Source organism: Phacochoerus africanus, chromosome 14, assembly GCF_016906955.1.
Source record: "Phacochoerus africanus isolate WHEZ1 chromosome 14, ROS_Pafr_v1, whole genome shotgun sequence".
Classification (NCBI taxonomy): domain Eukaryota; kingdom Metazoa; phylum Chordata; class Mammalia; order Artiodactyla; family Suidae; genus Phacochoerus; species Phacochoerus africanus.
The window spans coordinates 11,321,714-11,345,034 of NC_062557.1; the positions used below are offsets into that span (position 1 = coordinate 11,321,714).

General features: G+C 44.4%; 1 protein-coding gene across 6 annotated transcripts in view; it reads left to right on the top strand.

Annotated features, from left to right (window-relative positions):
* The window catches only part of LOC125113758 (ATP-binding cassette sub-family A member 9-like), a 133,631-nt gene extending 119,537 nt beyond the window's left edge, over nt 1-14,094 (top strand). For 4 of the 6 annotated variants that reach the window (XM_047756648.1, XM_047756646.1, XM_047756647.1 and 1 more), the window contains 11 exons: nt 881-1,001; nt 1,809-1,926; nt 2,620-2,711; nt 4,801-4,961; nt 6,328-6,403; nt 6,474-6,568; nt 8,143-8,262; nt 8,472-8,612; nt 9,509-9,588; nt 12,940-12,995; nt 13,116-13,555. In XM_047756648.1, coding sequence (XP_047612604.1) covers nt 881-1,001; nt 1,809-1,926; nt 2,620-2,711; nt 4,801-4,961; nt 6,328-6,403; nt 6,474-6,568; nt 8,143-8,262; nt 8,472-8,612; nt 9,509-9,588; nt 12,940-12,995; nt 13,116-13,211 — 1,156 coding nt within the window. In that variant the 3' untranslated portion in view covers nt 13,212-13,555. Of the gene's footprint in view, nt 1-880; nt 1,002-1,808; nt 1,927-2,619; nt 2,712-4,800; nt 4,962-6,327; nt 6,404-6,473; nt 6,569-8,142; nt 8,263-8,471; nt 8,613-9,508; nt 9,589-12,939; nt 12,996-13,115; nt 13,556-13,825 lie in introns of those variants that run through there. The other 2 variants (XM_047756645.1, XM_047756652.1) reach the window with 2 other exon arrangements.
* Nucleotides 14,095-23,321: the final 9,227 nt, after the last annotated feature.

Below are 23,321 nucleotides of genomic sequence, written 5' to 3' on the forward strand. Positions count from 1 at the left end.
CAGGAAGGAGGAATAGACTCTGCAAAAGGACAAAAGTTGAAATAAATAACACCTTCCTGTCGATTTGAGAAGGCAACGGGAACGCTCTTGAAGCTTGTGTTGAAGGTTAATGGAAAATTCAATTGAACTATAGCTATTGGAGGGTCTTTCAATAGGGAAGCATAGGGAAGGTTCGCAAGTTACATAATGGGAAACGAAGACAGGTGTGTTTTGCAAACCTTGCCTACCTCACAGGACACGAGTCCAGCTCAGTCCAGTGTGGGCAGTGGAGCAGGAAAGTGACAAGATGACAGCCCTGTTTTAGGAGATCAGCTGAGAGCAGTAATTTGGGACAGCATGAGGGAGAGAGACGCAGTCAGCAGTAATCAGTAGACTGGGAGGATAAGGAAAGAACTGGCTGGGTAGCAGTCGGGGAAGAGGGATTCTGACGCTTAATCCCAAGCAGTAGCAGTGCCCAGGTACTGGTGATCATATGTCCTGGGTTTTCTAGGACGTGTCTCTGATTCTAAATGTTTCGATCCATTGTTGTCATGGAGCCTTCAGAATTCCAAAGTAGCTGTATCAAAATTACAGTTCTTAGTTTCCTTTCACGTGGAACTCTGCCTCAAAAATCCTTGTTTTATTATTTAAAGACGTCATGACGGATAAGCAGAATTAAGCTTATGCAAAAATCCAGGATGATATAAAAGCAGCATCATTTGAATCACGGATGGAAACTAGCCTGTTTGAAAGGCAAACGCTGTAGAGGAGAAAGGTGGAGAATAGCTTCTGCTCACAGTCCCTCAATCCACTCAAAAAACTGAGAGCTGTATATACAAAATTTATTATTTTTGCTCCAGGTTTTACAACTGGAAACCTGATGGTAATGTTTTGATTTTAGAATTTCACCAAGAGGCAGCAGTGTTTTTCCAAACCCAGAAAAACCCGACGGAGAGGATGAAGATGTCCAGATGGAAAGAATAAAAACAGCAAATGCTGTGACAGTCCCAGATTCTGATGAGGTAGAACTGCTCAAAATGTGCCTCACGTAATTGTAGCTGTCAGAGAAAGTGAACCACTTTTTCAAAAACACTTAAGTTTCTTCCGTCGTCGTTACCCCTATAGCTCATTATTTGACTTCTGTAAATATGCCCACAAAGGGAAGAGAACTAAGGAAAAACACCACACATACACCCCCCCCACACACACACACATATCCGAGAGTTGTTCATTTATTTTTCAGAGTCATAGGTTTTGCAAGTAAAACTAATTATTACAAGATCTAGGTAAGACTTTGTGAGTTTTATAAACTGAGTAGAGCTTGCTGCAAGTAGTTCAGAGGAGAGGGTTCATCGGAGAGGTGTGCACGTTTGTGTGCATGCGTGTGTCTGTGTATCGTGTGTGTCTGTGTATGAGTGCGTTTGTGTGCAGCTCATCCTCTTATTGGTTGGATGACCTTGGGCAAGTCATTTATCCTCTTTGTGACTTAGTTGCCTTGCCTGCAAAATGAAGTTAGTGATGATCCTTGAGTGTTGTATGTGTGTGAGTGTGTTGTGCAAGTGTGTGTGTCTCCACGGATCTCTTGGTGGGTGGATGTCTCTCTTCCAGCTCTCTCAGGAAGAACAAGCACAGATGACATGAAACAGCACAGATGTGCTTTCCATACAGGAACAGCGGTTGGGCGGGTTTGCTTGAAAACGGGTTTCTAGGGGAATGGTTGGTTTGATTCATGGTGCTGAACAGAGAAAAATCTGGTCCTAGGGAGTCTGGGGCACTTGCTCATTTCAAGGTGAGAATGAAGCCCCATGGGTATTTCCTTGTCGTTACAGAAACCAGTTATTATCGCCAGCTGTCTACGGAAGGAATATGCAGGCAAAAAGAGAAACTGCTTTGTCAGGAGGAAGAAGAAAGTAGCCACAAGAAATATCTCTTTCTGTGTTAAAAAAGGTTAGAAGCAGTAGTTCTGTTAGCAGAGCCATCCTGCCCCCTGAAGATGAGGTCTTTTGAAGGCGCTAATACCATCTGAATCTGGGGCCATCTACTGATCAACAGGAATGGCAGCCCCCTCATGAGCAGGCTACGGCTGATCCACCCTATTGAAAAGTTTCCGTTAATTCTAATGTCTTTCTTTGCATAGGAAGGCAGTTATGTCTGTTCTGTTCAAACAAACAGAAAAGGGTAATAATAAGAACAATGACCAAAAAAAGGAGGCAGTCTTTCTGTTAGGAAAGATGGATTTTAAAGCAATATAATCAATTTCACAACAGGGGGTACCCCCCCACCCCCAGACGGGAACTTGCTGGGGGTACACAACAGCAGCAGTGCACACTCTGCATTCTAACAAAGAGCAGGTGTTGGGGAGTGTTGGTTCCCTGCAACAAAGCAACATTAGTTTCAAACTGCAGCTCATCCTCTTATTGGTTGGATGACCTTGGGCAAGTCATTTATCCTCTTTGTGACTTAGTTGCCTTGCCTGCAAAATGAAGTTAGTGATGACCCTCCAGTGTTGTATGTGTGAAGAATAAATGAAGTCTAGAGTGAATTTGACGAGTTTGACACATGGCAAACCCTGAAATAGTATTTATTCTATCTTGTAATAATTTGTGGTTATAATTCTGTGACCATACCTGTTTCTTTCAGGTGAAGTCATAGGGCTCTTAGGACACAATGGAGCAGGGAAAAGTACAACTATTAAGATGATAACTGGAGACACAAAGCCAACTGCGGGGCAGGTCAGTAAAACACAGAACTGTGGTTATTAATGCTGCCTGGAACAAACATCTTACAAGGACAGCCTTAAAATTACATAGATGGTCCTTTCTTTCTTTCTTTCTTTTGGCCACACCTGCAGCATGTGGAAGTTCCCAGGCCAGGAATTAAACACAATCCTGGAAGTTTCCAGGGTCGTGCCACAGCAGCAACCAGAGCCGCTGTAGTGACAACACCGGATCCTTAACTGGCTGTGCCACAAGGAACGCGAGGTGGTCCCTTCTTATTTATCAATATAATGTATGCATTGAATGAGAGGATTAATTAAAAATTTCTCCCCTTAATTCCACAAATAGTTAAGTGCTAAAAGGGGCTACATGTTAAGTGTACTATGTCTTTTATTGAATGAAAAATAGAGGCATCAACAAGACATATTTTGGTAAATAAAGCCAAACATGAGCTTTATTCACGGTCAAAGATCTTTGGGTTTTGTTTTTGTTTTTTGTTTGTTTTGTTTTTTGACTTATGTGTCTTGAGAACTAGTTGAATCGAATGATTCAAGATCCAGGACTTGTTCAGAAAATAGAGATCATAGGTTAAAGAAACATTACCTAAATTCCAAAGCAAAAGCTAGAATCGTATATGAAGACCACGTGGTGGTGTGTCTAGGCCAAGTTGTGTAAAATAATGGACAGAGGACGGAAGTGCTTCAGCTTTGAAGGGGAGATGCTACTGACATTTGACAGAAGGTCAAGGCCAGAGAGAGTGTTTGCAAAGAGGAGAGGCTGCACAGAGGTTTCCTGCATTAGCTTCCCATTTCTGCTCTCGCCTCACATGCAGCCAGAGTGGTCCTTAAAAAAGGCAAATGAGGTCATGTCATTATCCTGCTTATAACCCTTCAGTTAGAAGTGATCCAGCATCTTTACTGTGGCTTCAAAAGGCCCTGTAAGAGCTGGGAGCGTTTTTCACACCATGGCCCCTGCTCACCCGCCCTGCTCACATCAGCTCCCACTGGCCTCTGGTTGTTTTCCCATTGTAAGATCTTCAGGTTTGTTTTTCTGGTGGCTGGAGAGCTCTTCCTTTGGTTCTTTAGGTGTTTGGTTATCTCCTTCTCATCACCTTAAAATTTATGTCCCCAAAAGGCCTTTCCCTCGTTACACTAGGTGCTAAGTTGTCTCCTCCTTTTCAGCATCCTGATTGCCTTGAAAGCATTAAGCTGGAGCTGTCTGTGTTTATTGTTTCTTTTCTTTCTCTAGATTGAAAGCTCTGTGAGGCAAGGTTAGCAAGGTCTCTCCTCCTTTGTCCTGGAGAGAGATGATGTAGCAGCAAGGTCAAGGGCTCGGATGCGGAAGGGCGATCCCAGTTTCAGCCTCCAGAGTTACCATGTGTGACCTCCTGCAGTTTCCTACGTCTGTGCACATGTCCATTCATCTATGAAACAGGGATGATCAAATGAACACCTCAGCCATCTAGGGTTTTTCTAAGGCTAAAGCAATTCAAAACATATAAAATGTAAGCACGGGCACACATGCTACCTGTTAGTATGATTATATCGCACAGTATCTGGCTCATACAAATAATAAATGCCCTCATGTCTGGACTGCTTCCTATGCGTCAGACTGGAGTTCCGGATTTCTCAGGCTTCACACCGATGACATTTTGGACCATTTATTGTGAGGGGCTGTCCTGGGCATTGCAGGCTGTTTCGAAGCACTCGTGGCCTCAACCCACGAGATCCCAGTAGCATCCCAATGGTGACAACCAAAAATGTCCCCTGACATGGCCAGACATGCCCCAGGATAGCCCCTGATGGTGAAGAACTGCCTTTTTTAATCCTCCTAATAAACTTGTCAAAATAGATCCTGTACTGTTTTAATATGGGGAACAGCAGAACCTTCACCACATTGTCTGTTCCTCTGAATGTCTGGATCAGTAAATGAAGTCCAGCACTGGACATCCAAATGAGCAACCTTGAACTCCCTGGTGGTGATGGACTTGGGAGTAAAGTCTAAACTCTAATGGAGGATGAAACCACCTGGGGGCTCTGGCTTGGAATTTTGAGTTTTCCACCCAGTTTTGGGCAGAATGTGAGAATGAACGTTTTCTCTGCAGGTGCTCCTGAAAGGGAGCAGCGGAGGGGACCCCCTGGGCTTCCTGGGGTACTGTCCCCAGGAGGACGCACTGTGGCCCAGCCTGACGGTGAAGGAGCATCTGGAGGTGTTCGCCGCCGTGAAGGGGCTGAGGACAGCGGACGCCGCCGTGGCCATCGCGCGGTACGTGGAGGAGCCGCACCTGTTCTTACCTGAGGGGGACGCGATCCTGTCATACATAATAAGGACGGGAGAGTCTAGCTGGTAACTCTACTCTTGGGGGAGAAGATTTCATCCTCTAGACCCCGACGCAGTGTTTTCTCTCATTTAAGCCTGGAGAGGAAAAGGCTACGGAATTTTTTTTTTTTTCTGACCTATAGTTGGCTTGTCATACAGTGTTCGTTTCAGGTGTACAGCAAAATGATTCCGTTTATGTACTGCACATAAATTCAGTGTATGTACACATGTGTATTTTCAGACTATTTTCCATTCTAGGTTATTACCAGATATTGAATGTCGTTCCCTGTGTTACACAGTAAATCCTCGTTGCTTATCTGTTTTAGGTATGGTAGTTTATATCTGTTAATCCCATACTCCTAATTTTTTCCCCCACCAACACTTTCCCCTTTGGAAACCATATGTTTGTTTTTACGTCCGAGTCTGTTTCTGTTTTGTGGGTAGATTCATTTGTATTATTTTTTTCAGATTCCAAGTATGTGACAGCATAAAATATTTGTCTTTATCTGGCTTACTTCCCTAAGTGTAATATTCTCTAGGACCATCCATGTCGTTGCAAATGGCAATATGTCATTCTTATTATGGTTGAGTAATATTCCATGTACCAGTGTATCACTTCTTCTTAAGCCAGTTGTCTCTTGATGGGTACTTGGGTTGTTTCCATGCCTTGGCTATTGTAAATAATCCTGCTATGAACAGAGGCATGCATGTATCTTTTCAAACTGGAGTTTTCCTCTGTTCTGGGTACATGCCCAGGAGTGGGATTGCTAGGTCATATGGCAGCTCTATTTTTATTTAATTTTATTTTATTTTTATTCTGTCTTTTTAGGGCTGCACCCTCGGCATATGGAGGTTCCCAGGCTAGGGATCCAATTGGAGCTACAGCTGCCACCCTACTCCAGAGCCACAGCAACACCAGATCCAAGCTGCATCTGCGACCTACACCACAGCTCACGGCAATGCAAGATCCTGAACCCACTAAGCGAGGTGAGGGATTGAACCTGCAACCTCATAGTTCCTAGTCAGATTGGTTTCTGCTGTGCTGCGCCAGAAACTCCCTCTGCTTTTAGTTTTTAAAGGAAACTACACTGTTTGGTTAAGGATTAATGTCAATACGGAAAGAAGTCATTGAAAATATGTGTTTGGCTGCCATGAAAAGTTCCTAAAGTATCCTAGGTAGTTTCAATGTTATGGTCACTGGGCAAGCTCTTAAAAATGTCTCTGCTGTAGTGTTTTTCTGGTTTGCCCATTATCCCATACCCATTTCCCCGGAGCCGAGATAATGTGGGTTAATTCACTCTGTTTCCTGCAGGTTGGTGGATGCGCTCAAGCTGCAGGACCAGCTGAAGCTCCCCACAAAGGCCTTGTCCGAGGGAATAAAGAGGAAGGTAGGGGCGGGGCTTGGGGCTCCTCTGCGCCCCCACAACTCGGTGCCCGACGCGGTTCCTCTCCTTCCAGCTGTGCTTCGCGCTGAGCATCCTGGGAAACCCGTCGGTGGTGCTTCTGGACGAGCCGTCCACGGGGATGGACCCCGAGGGGCAGCAGCAGATGTGGTGAGGGGAATGTCAGGAGTACCCCTGAGGGAATCGATTAGTCCTGTAACAACTGACCTTCAAAATTGTTGTTTGTAACAGATCCCATGGTGAGATTCAGTGAATTTTTTTGTGCTGAAAGGTGTTTTCCCTCCTTTGACTCAATTTATAAATACACCTAAGCAGCTGCTTCACAGTCATCATTGGAAAGTCTGAAATTTAATACTAGGAATGTCCTTAATGCAACAACAAAAACTTTTTAAATTATTTTTTATATAGTGAAAGATATTCACATTTATATCTGATTAGTGAAAGAAAAAGCACTATGGGGGAGAAAAAGCAAAAGATAATTCTAACAGTTCAAGACTCACTCTAAGAATTTCAGTTTCAGAGTTGCTGTACTGGCGCAGTGGTTAACAAATACGACTAGGAACCATGAGGTTGTGGGTTCCATCCCTGGCCTTGCTCAGTGGGTTAAGGATCTGGCGTTGCCATGAGCTGTGGTGTAGGTCGCAGATGTGGCTTGGATCCGGCGTTGCTGTGGCTCTGGTTTAGGCCAGCAGCTACAGTTCTGATGGGACCCCTAGCCTGGGAACCTCCATATGCCACAGGAGCGGCCCTAGAAAAGGCAAAAAGACAAAAAAAAAAGAATTTCAGTTTCATCTTAGATCTCCCAAGTATGCAAGGCTCATTTTTATGTTCAATCAAATCAATCTATTATTAAGTTTAAAATTTTTGCAGTGTCACCTGATACACAAATTCTTATGGAGGGAAAAATAAATTCCAGTATATTGTGTTTTTTTGCCATAAAAAATGTTCATTTTATTTTTAAAAAAATTTTTATGGAAGTATAGTCGATTTACAATATTGTACTAGTTGCAGGTATACAACATTGTGATTCAAAAATTTTTATAGGTTATACTCAGTGTATTCTTTAATTTATTCTTTAACTACTCTAAGAACATTCTGAAATCTGTCATTTTGTACTTTAGGGAAAATATCATTATTGTCATACTTTTAAATAAGTTCTTCTCATTCTCTTTCTTCCCACTGCCTTCTCATAAGTATTCTGAAAATCCAGCATCTTTCTTTTTTTTTGTCTTTTTGCCTTTTCTAGGGCCGCTCCCGTGGCATATAGGAGGTTCCCAGGCTAGGGGTCGAATCAGAGCTGCAGCCACCAGCCTACGCCAGAGCCACAGCAACGCGGGATCCGAGCCGCGTCTGCAACCTACACCACAGCTCACGGCAACGCCGGATCGTTAACCCACTGAGCAAGGGCAGGGATCAAACCCGCAACCTCATGGTTCCTAGTCGTATTTGTTAACCACTGCGCCACGACAGGAATTCCCCAGCAGCGTCTTTCTAAACAACCTTGTACCCGATATCATTCTCTATGTTCAGCTCAAGCCGTGGTCTGAATGAAACACTCAAATAGTTTGGTTATTCCTGCGCCTCTGGTCTCTCCAAAGCCCCTTTCTTTATCTAATCTGAATTCACTATTTGTTTGGTATGTGCCGGAGGAACATTTAAACATTGATTTTCTCATTGCCTGGAGCATTTCCACAAATTCACACTTTCCCTCAACCTCACTTTAGGCAGGCGATCCGGGCCTCCTTTAAAAACACGGAGAGGGGCGCCCTCCTGACCACGCACTACATGGCCGAGGCCGAGGCGGTGTGTGACCGCGTGGCCATCATGGTGTCCGGAAGGCTGAGGTGGGTGCCCGTCCAGGCCCACACCTGGTCCCCAGGTGTGCTCAGAGCAAAGGCCATCTCCCCGCCCACATGTATCTCTGTGAGGACCTGGTGCGGTTGGCTGCCCTGGCTCCCCGCCGCCCTGCCCTGGCTCCAGAAGCCCCCAGATCAGCAGCAAGGGGTTTCTCTCTCCCTTTTCTTGCTTGGCTTCACCGTCCTCTTGCCTCCAGGTGTATCGGTTCCATCCAACATCTGAAGAGCAAATTTGGCAAAGATTACCTGCTGGAGATGAAGGTGAAGACCCTGGCCCAAGTGGAGGCTCTCCACCGCGAAATTCTGAGGATGTTCCCCCAGGCGGCTCGGCAGGAAAGGTAAACACAAGAATTGTTTTGTTTCCTCTTGGTCTTTGTTTTGTTTTTCTCTGTTACGGCAAATGAGAAAGAACAGAATATGTACATATATCTATGACTGGGTCACTTCGCTGTACGGTAGACATTGACGAAACACGGTAAATCAGCTATAATGGAAAAAATAAAAATCATAAAAAGAGAAAAGCTGCATCTTCTCATTCTTTTTAAGAAAATCTTTATGGTATTTTTGAGTATTCTAATGACTACAGAAAGGCCCATCTCCAAGGGGTACCACTGGAGGGAGATAAGAGAACAAAGTCTGATTCGGAAACTGCTCTTGAAGGAAATGAGCATCTCTGGCGGCTCTTTAATGTGCCAGATCCTAACACAGGCAGGTACCTAAGCCATCTCGGCAGTTCTTTCTAGAGGCTAAACCCATCCCAATTAAGTGAGATCACCTGCATAAAGCCTGTGCCCAGGACCAGGCATCAGTCAAAGCTCAGTGAACGGCGTCTCTTCACATTTTTATCAGTATCAGTAATGGCACTTGATGCTAGGGAGGTGAGAGGATGCCCAGTGACTAGTGCTGGAGCCAGAAGGTGAACCTGGCTCTTTTTCCTTGAGTGCTGTTCTCACTAGGAAAGGGAGATGAGATGCAGTCCTGCTTCTTCCCTCCTTGAGGAGTCGATGCTGTCAGTTTCTTCCCTTTCTTCTCCCGTTCCTGCCTGGAGTGAAACGGAGCCTTTTTCCCAAGAGCCTTGCAGTGGTTCTGCTCCCGTCAGTTGACCTCTTGCGTTGATCAGAGAACCTTCACACCATGGCTGCCGAGTTGCGTGCACATGGACCTTTTTAGATCTGCATCCATGGTGACTGTGCTTTTGCAACTCGAGTTCAGCCTCTCTGTCTTCTCCTCGCAGGTTCTCCTCCCTGATGGTCTACAAGCTGCCAGTTGAGGATGTGCGACCTTTATCACAGGCTTTCTTCAAATTAGAGACAGGTAAGAGTGCGCCTTGGGAGGAGGGACCCTGGGAAACATACTTCCAAATCTTGCATAAAACCAGCATGATAAGTAATGAACATACAATGATGATATTATACCATAAATAAATATTAAGATGTTTAATCCGGTAGTTCGCAGACAGAGGTGATTTGGCAATGTTGGGGATACAGTAGAGGCAGACTTCAGAGATATTGGGGGTTCAGTTCTAGACCAACACAGTGTGTAGCAAGTATCACAATAAAGTGAGTCACAGGGATTTTTTTGGCTTCCTAGTACATAAAAAAGTGATGTTTACTCTACACCGTCATCTATTAAGCGTGCAATAGCATGTATAAAAAATGTACATACCGTAATGTAAAATATTTTTTTGCTGAAAATGATAGGCTTTCATCTAAGCCTTCAGCAAGTCATAATCTTTTTGCAACAGGAACATCGGAAAGCTTAGATCACAGGTTATCACCACAAATATTATAATAACAAAAATTTTTAAATAGCTTGAGAATTAACAAAATATGGCACAAACACAAAGTAAGCAAGTGTTGTGGGGAAAGTGGCACCAGTACTCTTGATGGATGCAGGCTTGCCACAAACCTTCAATTTGTTAATGAAAAAAAAATGCGGCAGAGTAGAGCAGAGCGCAATAAAATGAGGTATGCACTTTTGGCTGTCATGACTCGGGGTGGGGTTGGAGGTACAATTGGTATTTAGCAGGTCTTCTAGAGGCTGGGGGTGCTGAGGTCAGCCTCCACTCCATAGCAAAGGAAGATCCGACCAAAATGTCAGTGGTGCCAAGGTTGAAAACCCCACCCTAATTGAATGAGACTCTAGACGGCAGAGACCATGGGCATTTGGGGCTAAGGTGTCCAGAACTCTGCCTTTTCTACTTTTTATTTTATTTTATTTATTTTTTATTTGATTTTACTTGATTTTATTTTTTGACTGTGCCCATGGCATGCAGAAGTTCCTTGGCCAGGAATCGACAACACTGGGTCCTTAACCTGCTGATTCACGGGGGAACTCCCTTTTTTATGCTCTTTTAGATGTTGGTGAGACAGTGGTTCCTCTCTGTGGAGCTGGGCTAGGGCACAACTCTGCTCTAGACTCTGGGCTTTCGATCTTTACTCACTGCGTGGGTCTATGTGGACTCGGGTTTGCCCGTCACACCCGTGTATGAAACCTGATAACAAGCCGAACACCCTCCCCTCTTCGTGATCTTGACTTTCCTGCTTGTGACCTGTCATGAGAAGTCCCAGCACCCGAGTTCTTAAAGAGATTCTTCTCCTGGAGACAAGGTTGTGGCCATCCCAGGGAGGGTTTCTAGCCACTTTCTCATTCTGCTGGCCACCTTCACGCCACCCATCATGGGGCCGCTCTCCACACTGCCCAAGTGGCCGAATGACTGATTTTGCATCCTTCCACTGGGGAGGGTTCCCACAGCCGACTGCGCTCAACAGAAGGGTTTTATGCTGTGCTCAGAGCAGAGAGGGAGCCGGTCCAGGAAGGCTGCCTCCCTAGAATACAATGGAGCCTTGTTCTTAAGAGCCTTCCAATGTTCCTGCTTTCAGAGTGTTCCCTCCCACCTCTCACTCCTCCTGCTGTGCTTAACTTACTAAAACTGATGTTCTCATTTAGGGAGAAGAAACAACTTTTTCTGACAGTTTTCTGCCCCGTTGTGTGACGATTACACAGAGTGCACATTATGGAAACGTAGGCTGGCAATTTTTTCTCCAAATGTTAGTTTACACACAAGTATATTCTCAGCTTCAATACACTTATCGAATGAGCTAGAACCCAGGGTAAGCTGGGCCCGGGGTCATGCAGACAAAACGCACATGCCTGGCACGCTTTCGTGGTCTCGATACTTAGACCTGTCCCTCTGCACCATCGGAGCACTGTTGGGTAACGCACACTCCAGCCAAGCGCGGGCCTCGCCTGCCCCCTCCAGGTCAGACTTGCCTCAGATTTGAAGACCTGAAACTAAGAGGGTAGGATGTTCAGTTTTCTTTCTCTTCTTACCCTCTTCCCCCCTCTACTCATAAGCTGATGTGCTGGTGGAGCCTAAGGAGAGAAGCGCGAACATAGCAGCAAAGCTTGACTTGACCATCTGAGCTGCAGTAGGGCGTCCGGGCCTCCCGCGTAGAGATGAACAATCTGAACAATCGCTGGCCCTTCTTTCGTGGGATGCTTTCGTGGGATGCTTTCGTGGGCCCCTTGAAGACTCCTCTCCCCTCCCATCTGTAATCTCTGTCCACGGCTTCCTGGAGCAGGTGCTGCCTCCTTTTTTTGGCCTCTTGTGAACACCTGGCAGCCCCAGGCCCCCTTCTTAGGATCTTTTTATCCTTCCAGGAGGTACTCTGGGGAACCGCCCCTTTGAAGTCCAGGAGAAATACACACCTTCACTTCACTTCACCAAGTTCTGGAAGTGCAGGGCAGTCAGCCAGCTACCATACTTCTGCTTCGCATGTTTCCAGACACAAGTGCCCATGTCCCCAAATTATAGGCCAATCCGACCACATCCTCCGTCCCTGGAGAGGAGAAAGGAGATGTCGCAGCCATCTGATATGTGTCCAGAGGAAATCTTTGCTTTCCAGTCTCACCTTCCCATGCATTGCCCTTCCCTCTTATGCATTTGCACATTTGGGGGCTCAGTCACAGTCCACGTGGGTAACAGATTGTAAACTCAAAAGCAGGATAATTCCAGTAAGTTTTGTTTATAAAGGGATTCTTTGGCAAGGTGCATGGAACAGTGCAGTTACCCAAGGCTGGAAATGGCAGAAGTGTCGCCCATTCCCAGGTCCAAGGGGACTAAGAGAGGAGGGAGTGACTAGAACCCGGGAGTAGAGTCATGTCGCATTTGTCACCTTGAGGGGAGTCGTGACCTTGAATCAAGGGACGCATTTGGTGTCAGGGAAGAAGAGAAGGAATAAAAGTCATCATCTCTTCCGTCCTCTGTCCCTCCTGCTCAGCTCTCCACGGATGGGACTCACCAGAAGGAGCCTCCGAAGTCTGGAGCAGAGAGCAGGGTAGAGGAGAGGGAGGGCGGCTGGAGAGGGGCACACGGGAGTTGTCCATCCCATAGCTTAACCTGCCTGGGGGTCTGGAACCTCTTGCAACATTTTCCAGCTTGTGGAGCCTCCGGCCAAGCTCTATGACAATGGGAGCGTATTTCCATCCCGTTACAGAACCATATGATGAATTTGCATTCCCATATTTAATCCAAGAATGTTGACTACCTTATCTTTTATATTGAAGATCTTTTTGTACATGCTTTTTGTACATGACTTGGTAAAACTCTATGAATGAAAGAAAAACCGTATGCACTCCTAATACACGGCTGTCCTCATGCAGTTAAGCAGAGCTTCGACCTGGAGGAGTACAGCCTCTCGCAGTCCACCCTGGAGCAGGTGGGTCCATTTCAGGGATTTTGTAGCATCCTTGGGCTACAAATGTACAACGTGTGCATACCGCGTTGCACTCAGGAGGCAGCATGACAGTACCCTCTTTATTTTTTCCCCCTGTTGCAGGTTTTTTTGGAGCTCTCCAAGGAGCAGGAGCTGGATGATTTTGATGGGGAAGCTGATCTCTCCGTGAAGTGGAAACTCCTGCCTGGAGACCCTTAGAGCCCAAGTACCCTATTTTTAAGAGAATATTTTGCAATCTTAATATACCTTATCTCAGATATAGTTTCCCAATGCCTTTGAAATTCTCGTCTTTGTTTTTGTCCTGTACTATTATGCGTGATGGGACTAAGGTCAGTGAGAGCGATGATACAATGCAGCCTTCGTAACAGCAACCAAACCCCATGTTTCATACAGCAGCAAACTAAATGCATTTATTACAGAATTGTTTCTATTTCTGAGGATGATACAGAGATTAATTTTCTTGCTCTGAACTTTAAAATGTGAAATATTTTCTTGGCAGAGTTTCCTTGTGGCGCAATGGGTTAAGGATCTGGCGCTGTCACTGCAGCAGCTCAGGCCCCTGCTGTGGCAGGTGTTCAGTCCTTGGCCTTGGATCTTATGCAAGTCACAGGCATGGCCAATAATAGTAATAAGAATGATGATAATATTTGTTCTTTTTGAGTAGGTAAGTATGTAGAGAGACAGTGCTGACTGTTGGTTGTAGGGAAGGGCAGTCAAATGATTGCACAGCAACACAGTATTGCTTTTTTGTAATTCACTTCTTTTTCACCTGTTCTTAGTTTACTGATTTTCCTTTTCTGTCATTTTTTCAGATTTGAGTTGCAGAGCTCATATTTTGTCTATCATGACCATATGGAAACTTTGAAACCTGTCAAAATAACTCTAGTAAGAATTTCATCAGTGGACAAAAGTTTAAAAATATATATCTTACAATTTTGAAGCATAGTTTTATTTTATGTTTTCTTACAATGTAAGGGTCTACTCTTACGCAAAGCACTAAAATGTCATAGATATTACTTTCCCATATCTGTATATGCTATGACCTATCCATCTGGTGATCCTATAAACAGTTTAAAATCAATGCACTATTCTTGTACATTCTTATTTGGGTGAGTTTTTATTGCTGTTGTTGCTGCTGTTCTTGTTAGCTGGTATACAGTGAATTATGTTGCTCACCAATTCATATACTGAAGCCCTCGTCTCCAGTCTCCAGTGTGGCTGTGTTTGGAGTTGGGGCCTTTAAGGAGATAATTAAGGCTAAATGATGTCATAAGGGTGGGGCCTTAATCTGATAGCGCTTGTGTTTTTAATGAGAGGAAAAGACACCTCACCTACCTGCACACTCACAGGGAAAAGATCACGGGAGGGCTCAGTGAGCAGGTGGCTGTCTGTTAACCAGGAGAGGCCTCTCCAGCAACCAGATTTTCTGGCACCCTGATCACGGGCGTTTAGCCTCCAGAACCATGAGAAAATACATTTCTATAATTTAAACTTTCTCATTTCCAGTGAGCCCTTCCTTTATTTCACTTCCATCACTGCTCCTTCCTTCACCAAAGAATTATTTAGCCCCAAGTGTCAATAGTGTTGAGGTAGAGAAACCTTGACACAGAGGTAAATGCTATGCAAAAAATAAAATAATGTGATCGGATAACAGAAGAGGTGGAGGGGAAACTCTGGGGAGGTTCATTCGAAAAGACTCTTTGGTGGATGACAATTAAACTGAGGATTCAATGACAAGAAGAAGGCAGTGGTATTGAAAACAGGGGAGAGAGGGACAGGCCAAGAGAAGAGCACCTACGGGGGCCTCAAGTCAGGAACGGGTTTGAGTCTTTAGAGATGATGTGGGAGCCACAGGGAGGGACCTGGTGAGATGAGGACGTGGATGTGGATTTAAACCAAGTGCAACGGGAAGTCTGGAGGGTGTGAAGAGGCCGTGTTACATCTCAGATACACACTTTTAAAAGGATAACGCTGACCTCAGACTGGAGAAGAGACTGTGATATCAACAGTGGGTTTGGTGCAGGGGTCAGTGTGGGGGGAGGGTTCATTTAGAGGCGGTTGCAATGATGAGAAGTGGTGGATGGTTGGAGTAGGGCGGTGGTGCCAGTGGGATATGGAGATGGTGAATGGAGTGGAATATGCTTGGGAACTAAAGGTGACAGATAAGACTTGCTGATGGATGGGGTGTGAAGCGAGTGTTGAGAGACGGAGGAAAGAATAGTTCAGGAGACTTCCTGTATTTTTTCTTGAGCAACTAGAAGATGGTGCTATTTCCTAAGATAAAGGAAATAGGAATGGAAGAGGTGGTTTGGGAGCAGAGAAGATTCAGGAATTTGCTTTTCAGAATGTTCAGAACCTGACTAGATGACCCAAGTCAACATGTCACTCAGAAGGTCCAGAACTTCTGAGCAGAATTTTCTCTGACTAAGCTTTTCACTTTCTTCCAGCTTTTTTTTTTTTTTTTTTTTTCCTTTTCAGGGCCACACTTGTGGCACATGGAGTTTCCTAGGCTACAGGTTGAATAGGAGCTTCACCTGCTGGCCTACACCACAGCCACAGCAACACTGGATCCGAGCTGCATCTGCGACCTGCTCTATAGCTCACGGCAATGCCGGATCCTTAACCTGCTGAGCAAGGTCAGGAATGGAACCCGCATCTCATTGGATACTAACTGGGTTCATTACCAGTGAACTATGACAGAACTCCTTATAAATGATTTTATTGCCTGATGGTTTATAGGCATTTTGGATATAATTACTCTAACCTCAAGAATTTTTCATCAGTAACATTTAGAAAAATGTTTTCATTGTCTCTGCCTCACACTCAGACTTATATTTTTATTTTTTAAATTTAAGTATAGTTGATTTACAGCGTTTCTTCAACTTCTGTTGTACAGCAAAGTGACCCAATCACATACAGTTCCCATTGCCCATCCGTTCTAAATATAACAATTTGTATCCAAAAACTGCCTGTCTATCCCACTCCTGCCCTCCTCCCCCCTGGGAACTGCAAGTCTGCTCTCCTTGGCCGTGATCTGTTTCTGTTTTATAGATAAGATCATCTGTGCCATATTTTAGATTCCACAAATAAGTGATATCATGTGGTGTTTGTCTTTTTCTTTCTGGCTTATTTCACTTAGTCTGAGAATCTCTAATTCCATCCATGTTGCTGCAAATGGCATTAGTTTATCTTTTTTATGGCTGAGTAGTATTCCATTGTATATGTGTACCACATCTTCTTAATCCATTCATCTGTCAATGGACATTTTGGTTATTTCCATGTCTTGACTATTGTGAGTAGCAGTGGGCTGTGATGAACAGAGGGGTACATGTATTTTTTTCAATGAAAGTTTTGTCCAGATATATGCCCAGGAGTGGGATTGCTGGATCATATGGTAGTTCTATATTGAGTTTTCTGAGGAACGTAAATATACTGTTCTCCATAGTGGTTGTACCAATTTACATTCCCACCAACACTGAAGAAGGGTCCCCTTTTCTGCATACCCTCTCCAGCATTTGTTGACTTGTTAATAATGGCTATTCTGACTGGTGTGAGGTGGTACTTCATTGTTTAGAAAACTCTACAGACAACACCTGAAAACTGTTAGAACTCATCAGTGAATTTGGCAAAGTTGTAGGCTACAAAATTAATACAGAGATCAGATACATTTTTATATACTAACAATGAAAGATCAGAAAGAGAAATCAGAGACACCATCCCATTTACCATCACATCAGAAAGAATAAAATACCTCGTAATAAACCTACCTAGAGAGACAAAAGACCTATGCTCTGAAAACTATAAGATGCTGACGAAAAAAATCAAAGAGGACACAAAGAGATGGAAAGATATACTGTGCTCTTGGATTGGAAGAATCAGTATTGTCAAAATGACTATACTGAACTTGTTTATAAGCAAGACTGATTTACAATGGAAAATCTAAGGGTTTGGAGTCAGACTCAGTTCTCTAAGCTATGCTGGACTGTGGTTGATTACATGGCAGGAATCTTTGGGCCAGCTGACCCTCCGCCCCAGCCCTGCACAATCCTTTTAAAAGCATCCACACACCTGGGAGCAATCTGGGGGATCCTGGACACCCTGACCTGTCGCTTCTTTTCTTGGACCTAGCTTCTTCCCTCCAACTTCCTTTCCAACCTCTTTATTCAGTCTGCTTCTGTCTAGACTTGCCTCTCAGCGTCATTAAGCAGCCACGTGGAAATTCTTCCTCTGAGGCTGTCTTGGTTAATGTGCCTCCTGTTGCAACTGGCTCCTGCACCTCTTACCTGAGCTTTGTCTCCAGGAAACAGCACAGACCCGAGTGTCATCCTGCTCCATGAATAAGAAGAAGCCTTCCGACAGGCTTCTTAGCTCTTCTTAGCTCCCTGCAATATTCCATGACACTGTGTGGACCATTCTTGGCCAGTGGAGTTGGGAAGGGAAGATCCCTTCAACTGCCAAACAGGGAGTTCCCATTGTCGTGCATCAGAAATGAATCTTGACTAGTATCCGTGAGAATGCGGGTTCAATCCGTGGCCTTGCTCAGTGGCTCAGGGATCTGGCATTGCTATGAGCTGTGGTGTAGGTTGCAGGCACAGCTTGAGTCTGGGTTGCTGGGTCTGTGGTGTAGGCTGGCAGCTACAGCTCTGATTCAACCCCTAGCCTGAGAGTTCCCATATGCTGAGCTGCTGTTTGTGCTTAAAAGTCCTGATCCGCTTCTATGCCCTTGGCATTCTTTCCTCAAAACTAATGTTCCCTCTAAAATAACTTTTTCTTTGCTAATTCAGACTGAGAAATTATTTTCTTATGCAATGAAGATCTTTTGTGAACAACTAAGTTCCCACGGTTTTTGGAGAAGACCCAGAAAATCATATTGGTATGGGGTTTTTGATTGAAGCTATGGGAAGATATGATACTCGACTATGCAATGAAGTGTCCCCTGAGAGATATTTTGGGTTTCTGTGATACTGTGACTTATAATCAGAAATATGTCCTTGGCTTTTACCCCCTTTCTGGCATGGAGCTTTTAAAATCCTTGGAGTTCCCTGAGTGATGAAAAGCTGTATTGGTGTCTTTGTTATGTTAATGAACTTTGGACAGAACTGCCGGATTGTGGGGTTTGTTATCAGGAAACCAATCAAGTGATTAAAGGGGTGGAATTGTTAGAACCACTCCTTGACCTCCAGGGATGGGAGAGGGGGCTGGAGGCTTAACCAGTTGCCAGTGGTCAATGATTTCATCAGCCATGATCCTGTTAGGAAGTGTCCATAAAACCCCAAAGATGGGGTTCAGAGAGCTTCCAGGTTGATGAACACAGGGATATTTGGGAAGCATGGTGTTCCTGGTGGGGACATAAAAGCTCTGAGCCCTTTCTCACATACCTTGTGCTATGGATCTTTTCCATCTGGCTGTTCCTGGATTATATCCTCTTATAATAAACTGGTGATCTAGTAAGTAAAATGTTTCTCTGAGTTCTGTGAGCTGCTCTAGCAAACTGATCAAACTCAAGGAAGAAGGGGTTGTGGGAACCTCTAATTAATAGCCAGTTGGTCAGAAGCACAGGGTTTCTGGGCTTGAGACTGGCCTCTGAAGGGTCTGGTTGGCGATCTTGTGGGACTGAACCCTTAACCTGTGGTATCTAGCTCCATCTCTGGGTAGACAGTGTCAGAAATGAGTTAAATTGTGGGACATCCAGCTGGCGTCCAGAGTGTTGCTTGTTTGGTTTGGGGTGAGGGAAACCCTTCCCCACCTACACTTTGGAATTGGTGACCAGAACAAACATTTACTGCTGCAACGAAAGTGCGTGTAGATCATCTTGTTGCGATGGCTCATCTTATGAGTCAACTTGGCTAGGCTTTGGTGCCCAGTTGTTTGATCAAACACCCATCTCGATGTTGAGAAGGTAATTTTTAGATGTGATTAACGTTGAAATAAATCATTGGACTTTAAGTAAAACAGACACGCTTTCTACAAGGACGGGCTTCATTCAGTCAAGACCTTGAAAATATAGACTGAGGTTTCCCAAAGAATAAGGAATTCTCTTTAAGAATGTACATAGAACTACTGCCTGCATTTCCAGCCGTTGCCCTGAGAATTCACTCAAGTCTGCATCATCCTGAATTTCCAGTTGGCCAACCTGCTCTACAGATTCAGAAATTGTCAGCCTCACAATCATGTAAGCCAATTCCTCAAATTCTCTTTCACTCTCCTCTCTCCCCCCCCCCAACATTGGGTCTGTTTCCGTGGAGAACCCTGACCAATACACCCAAAAAGGTATAAGAACCTCCACCCTCGCCAAGCTCAGCAAACACTCCTTTTGCCACAGGTAGGACGTGCTAAGGCTGTGATTTGCTGCTGCTGCCAGAGGAGGGAGCTGGTCTGCTGCTGTATATCTGGTCTGCTTCTGATTACTGAGGGCTTAAATTCCCCGGGGGTTCACTGCTGCTGTTATCTCCCTCCCAATCCCACCTGCCTCCCATCCCTTTACCTACACACAAACCATACAGGCATCCGCACATGCATAGCAGCAAACAGTAAAAGGCAGAAGTAGCACTTGTATCATATTCTTGGAAATTACTGCTGTTGCTCTCTTAGGGACAGAGTGACAGTCCTGCCAAATGCCAAGGGCATCCACACAGCTCCACCTGCACCCCTGTCACAATAACATCTAAGTCCCTGCGTCAACAAGCTCCACCACAGCCCAGCAGGCTGTCAACATCTGGAAAAAAATCTTACTCTGCCAGTACATTATCCAGTAATATCTCTCAAACTGTTCATGGTAAGGGGCTATTTCGTTTCTAATCTGCAGACCAATATTTTTTAAAAAATAAAAAAACGTGTACTGTAGGGTCACAGAAATGTTGAATAGTTATAAAAGCATGCGCTCACTTTTTTTTTTTTTTAACTGTATTCACTGGCCAGAAACCAGCCATGCCTTGGGCAGTTCTGCCTAAGTGCCTGACACACAGTGGCTGAGGTTGGTGTCTATGGCAACAGACACTCCTCACCAGGGAAGATTATGCAGGAGGCTCTTTACCCTGGTCTGGCTCATACTCTCCTACATCACCACCCCCGGTCTTGCTAGTAAACAAGCTTCCAAAATATTAAATGCTGTTTCTCCCCATCTCCAGTTTCTCCCACCCGAGCACATCCACTTTTCAGGATACCTCTAAAATAATCACTCACATTATTATTTTTTTTCTTTCTTCTTTTTCTTCTTCTTCTTTTTTTTTTTTTTTGTCTTTTTAGGGCCACACCCTCAGCATATGGAAGTTCCCAAGCTAAGGGTCGAATCAGAGCTGTAGCCACCGGCCTACACCACAGACACAGCAACGTGGGATCCAAGCCGCATCTGTGGCCTATACCATAGCTCTTGGCAACGCCGGATCCTTAACCACTGAATGAGGCTGGGGATCAAACTCGAGTCCTCATGTATACTAGTCAGATTTGTTTCTGCTAACTCCTAATCACTCATTTTCTAATTCACACCATCTTTATTCTCCTCGATCATCAATGACAGGAAGCTAAAGAAGACAGGTCAGCAGAACCTGAGTTTTTACCAGCTAAAGCCCATCCGCATCTCAGTTTCAGAGGGAAGTTCTTCCCATCCCATCCGTATATGCGGCCTTCCCACGGTAACCAGTGCCGTCCGCTCATGCATCCAGGCAGCTTATGACTGTAGTAAAACATCTGCTCGTGTGTGTTACAAACAGAGAAGGTGGAACTGAAATTTTATACAGTAATAACCAGGATGACAGGGATTGGGAATTCCACGGAGAGTTAAGGTATGCTGACGTTTCTTTCTTATCAGCCGAGACGAGAGTAAAAAACATGTCAGGCTTTGATAGAATAAATTATAGCTATGAAGCAATGTCCAAAATGTAAGGATTTGACATTTCACGGCTGAAATGTTTCTAGATGTTTCTTATCAAAGTGTTTCTAAAATGCAAAGATTTGGAAGAGGCGGCATCTCTGTACTGTTTTCCACAATGGCTGCACCAGTTTACTTTCCCTCCCACCAGGCATAAGGATTCCCTTTTCTCCACATTCTCGCAAACACTTGCTGTTCGTTGTCTTTTGGATACCAGCCATTCTGACAGCAGCGAGATGATATCTCATTGTGGTTTTGATCCATCTTTCCCGGATGGGTGTTTGTCTGAAGAAAACAAAAACATTAATTGGAAAAGACATGTGCACCCCTATGTTCACTGAAGAATTATTTGCAAGAGTCAAGACGTGGAAGCAACCTAAGTATCCATCCGTAGATGAGCTGAGTGGATAAAGGAGATGTGGTACATATATCCAATGGAATCTTACCCAGCCTTAAAAAAGCAATGAAATCTTGCCATTGGTAACAATATGAATGGGTCTGGAGACTCTTATGCTCAGTGAAATGTCAGAGAAAGACAAATACTGTATAATTTCACTTATATCTGGAATCTCAAAAACAAGACAAATGAACAAACAGAAACAGTCACAGATGCAGAGAACAAACATTTGGTGGCAGTGGGAAGGAGGAGCGGGAGAAGGAAAGGAAGAGGTGAGGGAGATGAAGAGGGACAAACTCCTGCCGACATTCCCTGGCCATACCTGGTTTCATGGCCATACCTGACTGCAGAGACACTGGGAAATGGACTGTAGGTAAGTGCTTAGGAAAGTAAATGGGGGGGAAAGAAACCTATAAACACTGAAGAAATACCTTTAAGTGATGAGCTCATAATGTCAACCACAGAGGGTAAAGTTGCAGAGGAGCCAGGATAATTCTTAAAGGAAAGGATAAAGGAATCATTTACCAAGTCTTATGAAGTTCTGTAATTAAGACAGTATGGAAGGGATATGCAAAGAAACCAGTAGTAAGAACAGAAAGCCAGAAAATGAGAATGAAGCCCCCGAGAAAGAATCCATGAGAAAAGAGCTATTACGTAAATGGTGTTGTGACAATTAGCTTGACAAATGTTAAGGAAAAATTTAGATCACTGCTTTGTGCCTTACACAAAAAGGAACTGTAGGTGAGCTGAAGAAATAATGTGACACATACTTTAGGAGTCATAGAGGAAAATACAGGAGAATGTATTTTGATGTCCCGAAAGGAAAATGATTCTAAAACAGGATACACCCGCGGAGTTCCCTGGTGGGCCATCGGTTAAGGATTTGGTGTTGTCACTGCTGTGGCCTGGGTTCAATCCCTGGCCCGGGAACTTCGGCGTGCTACAGGGCAAGGCCCCCCAAAACCAGGACACACACACACACACACAATCATAGAGCAAAAATTATGGTGTTTCATTATAACAGCATTAAAACTTCGATACAACAAAGGAAAAGATAACGATAAGATTAAGAAATTTAAACAGCAAATGTAGGTTAAGTCCCATGTGGCTAGGGACTCTAGTTACCTTGTTGCTCCCTCTGGAAAATCTCTTTATGCAATGTCTGTGACATAGGAGGAATAAAAAAATAATAACGCGGTGTGAATGAAGCCACGTGCTGAACAATTAAGGTGCTTTATTCTGACAAAGATGAAGGAATTGATCATAAGATCTCAACCACAAAGGCAAGATCTAACAAGTCTGGGATATGTCATTTTTCAACACAGTAGATGTCCTACCTTTGTATAAACCTGATTTGGGGTATTCCTGCTCAGAATGAATGCTTTCCCCTTTGCTAGGTTATTACCGAACCTACTATAAAGAGAAGGATGGTGTGGAAATATTCAGAGGCTGCAGGCTCTGAGAATGAACATTTCTCTGCAGGTGCTACTGAAAGGGAGCAGCAGAGGGGCCCCCCTGGCCTTCCTGTAATGCTGTGGCCCAAAGTGATGGTGGAGGAGCACCTGAAAGGGCCGAGGAAAGCGGCCTCTGACCCGCAGAGAAGCCACACCTGTTCTCTACCTAAGGGGGGTGGGCAGGGCGCAGAGGGGGCCTCTGGGAAGCTCAGGGCAGGGGATCTCAATGAAGACCCAGACCACACTGGATAGATTTGCAACTAGAAACTGGTTTCTTGGATTTCAAAGAGTTATTGTTGCTCTCTGCATGTTAAACATAGAAGGAAAAAAAATCATTGATAAAATTAATCAAAAAGGCTAAAATTTAACTACAAACCATTTATCCTAGGACAACTATGTGTATATCCTAATAATGTGCTTACATTGTTTTAAAAGGAAAAGTTATCTTTGGGGGAAGATCAGACCAATTTAAGATGGTCCAGCATTTGTTTTGCTTTGTTTTGTTTTGTTTTGTTTGTTTTTTAGCATCTCATTTCTGAGTTCTGGTCCCCAGGCTTGTCCCCTGAGGCTGCTTCTCCCATCAACTTTCC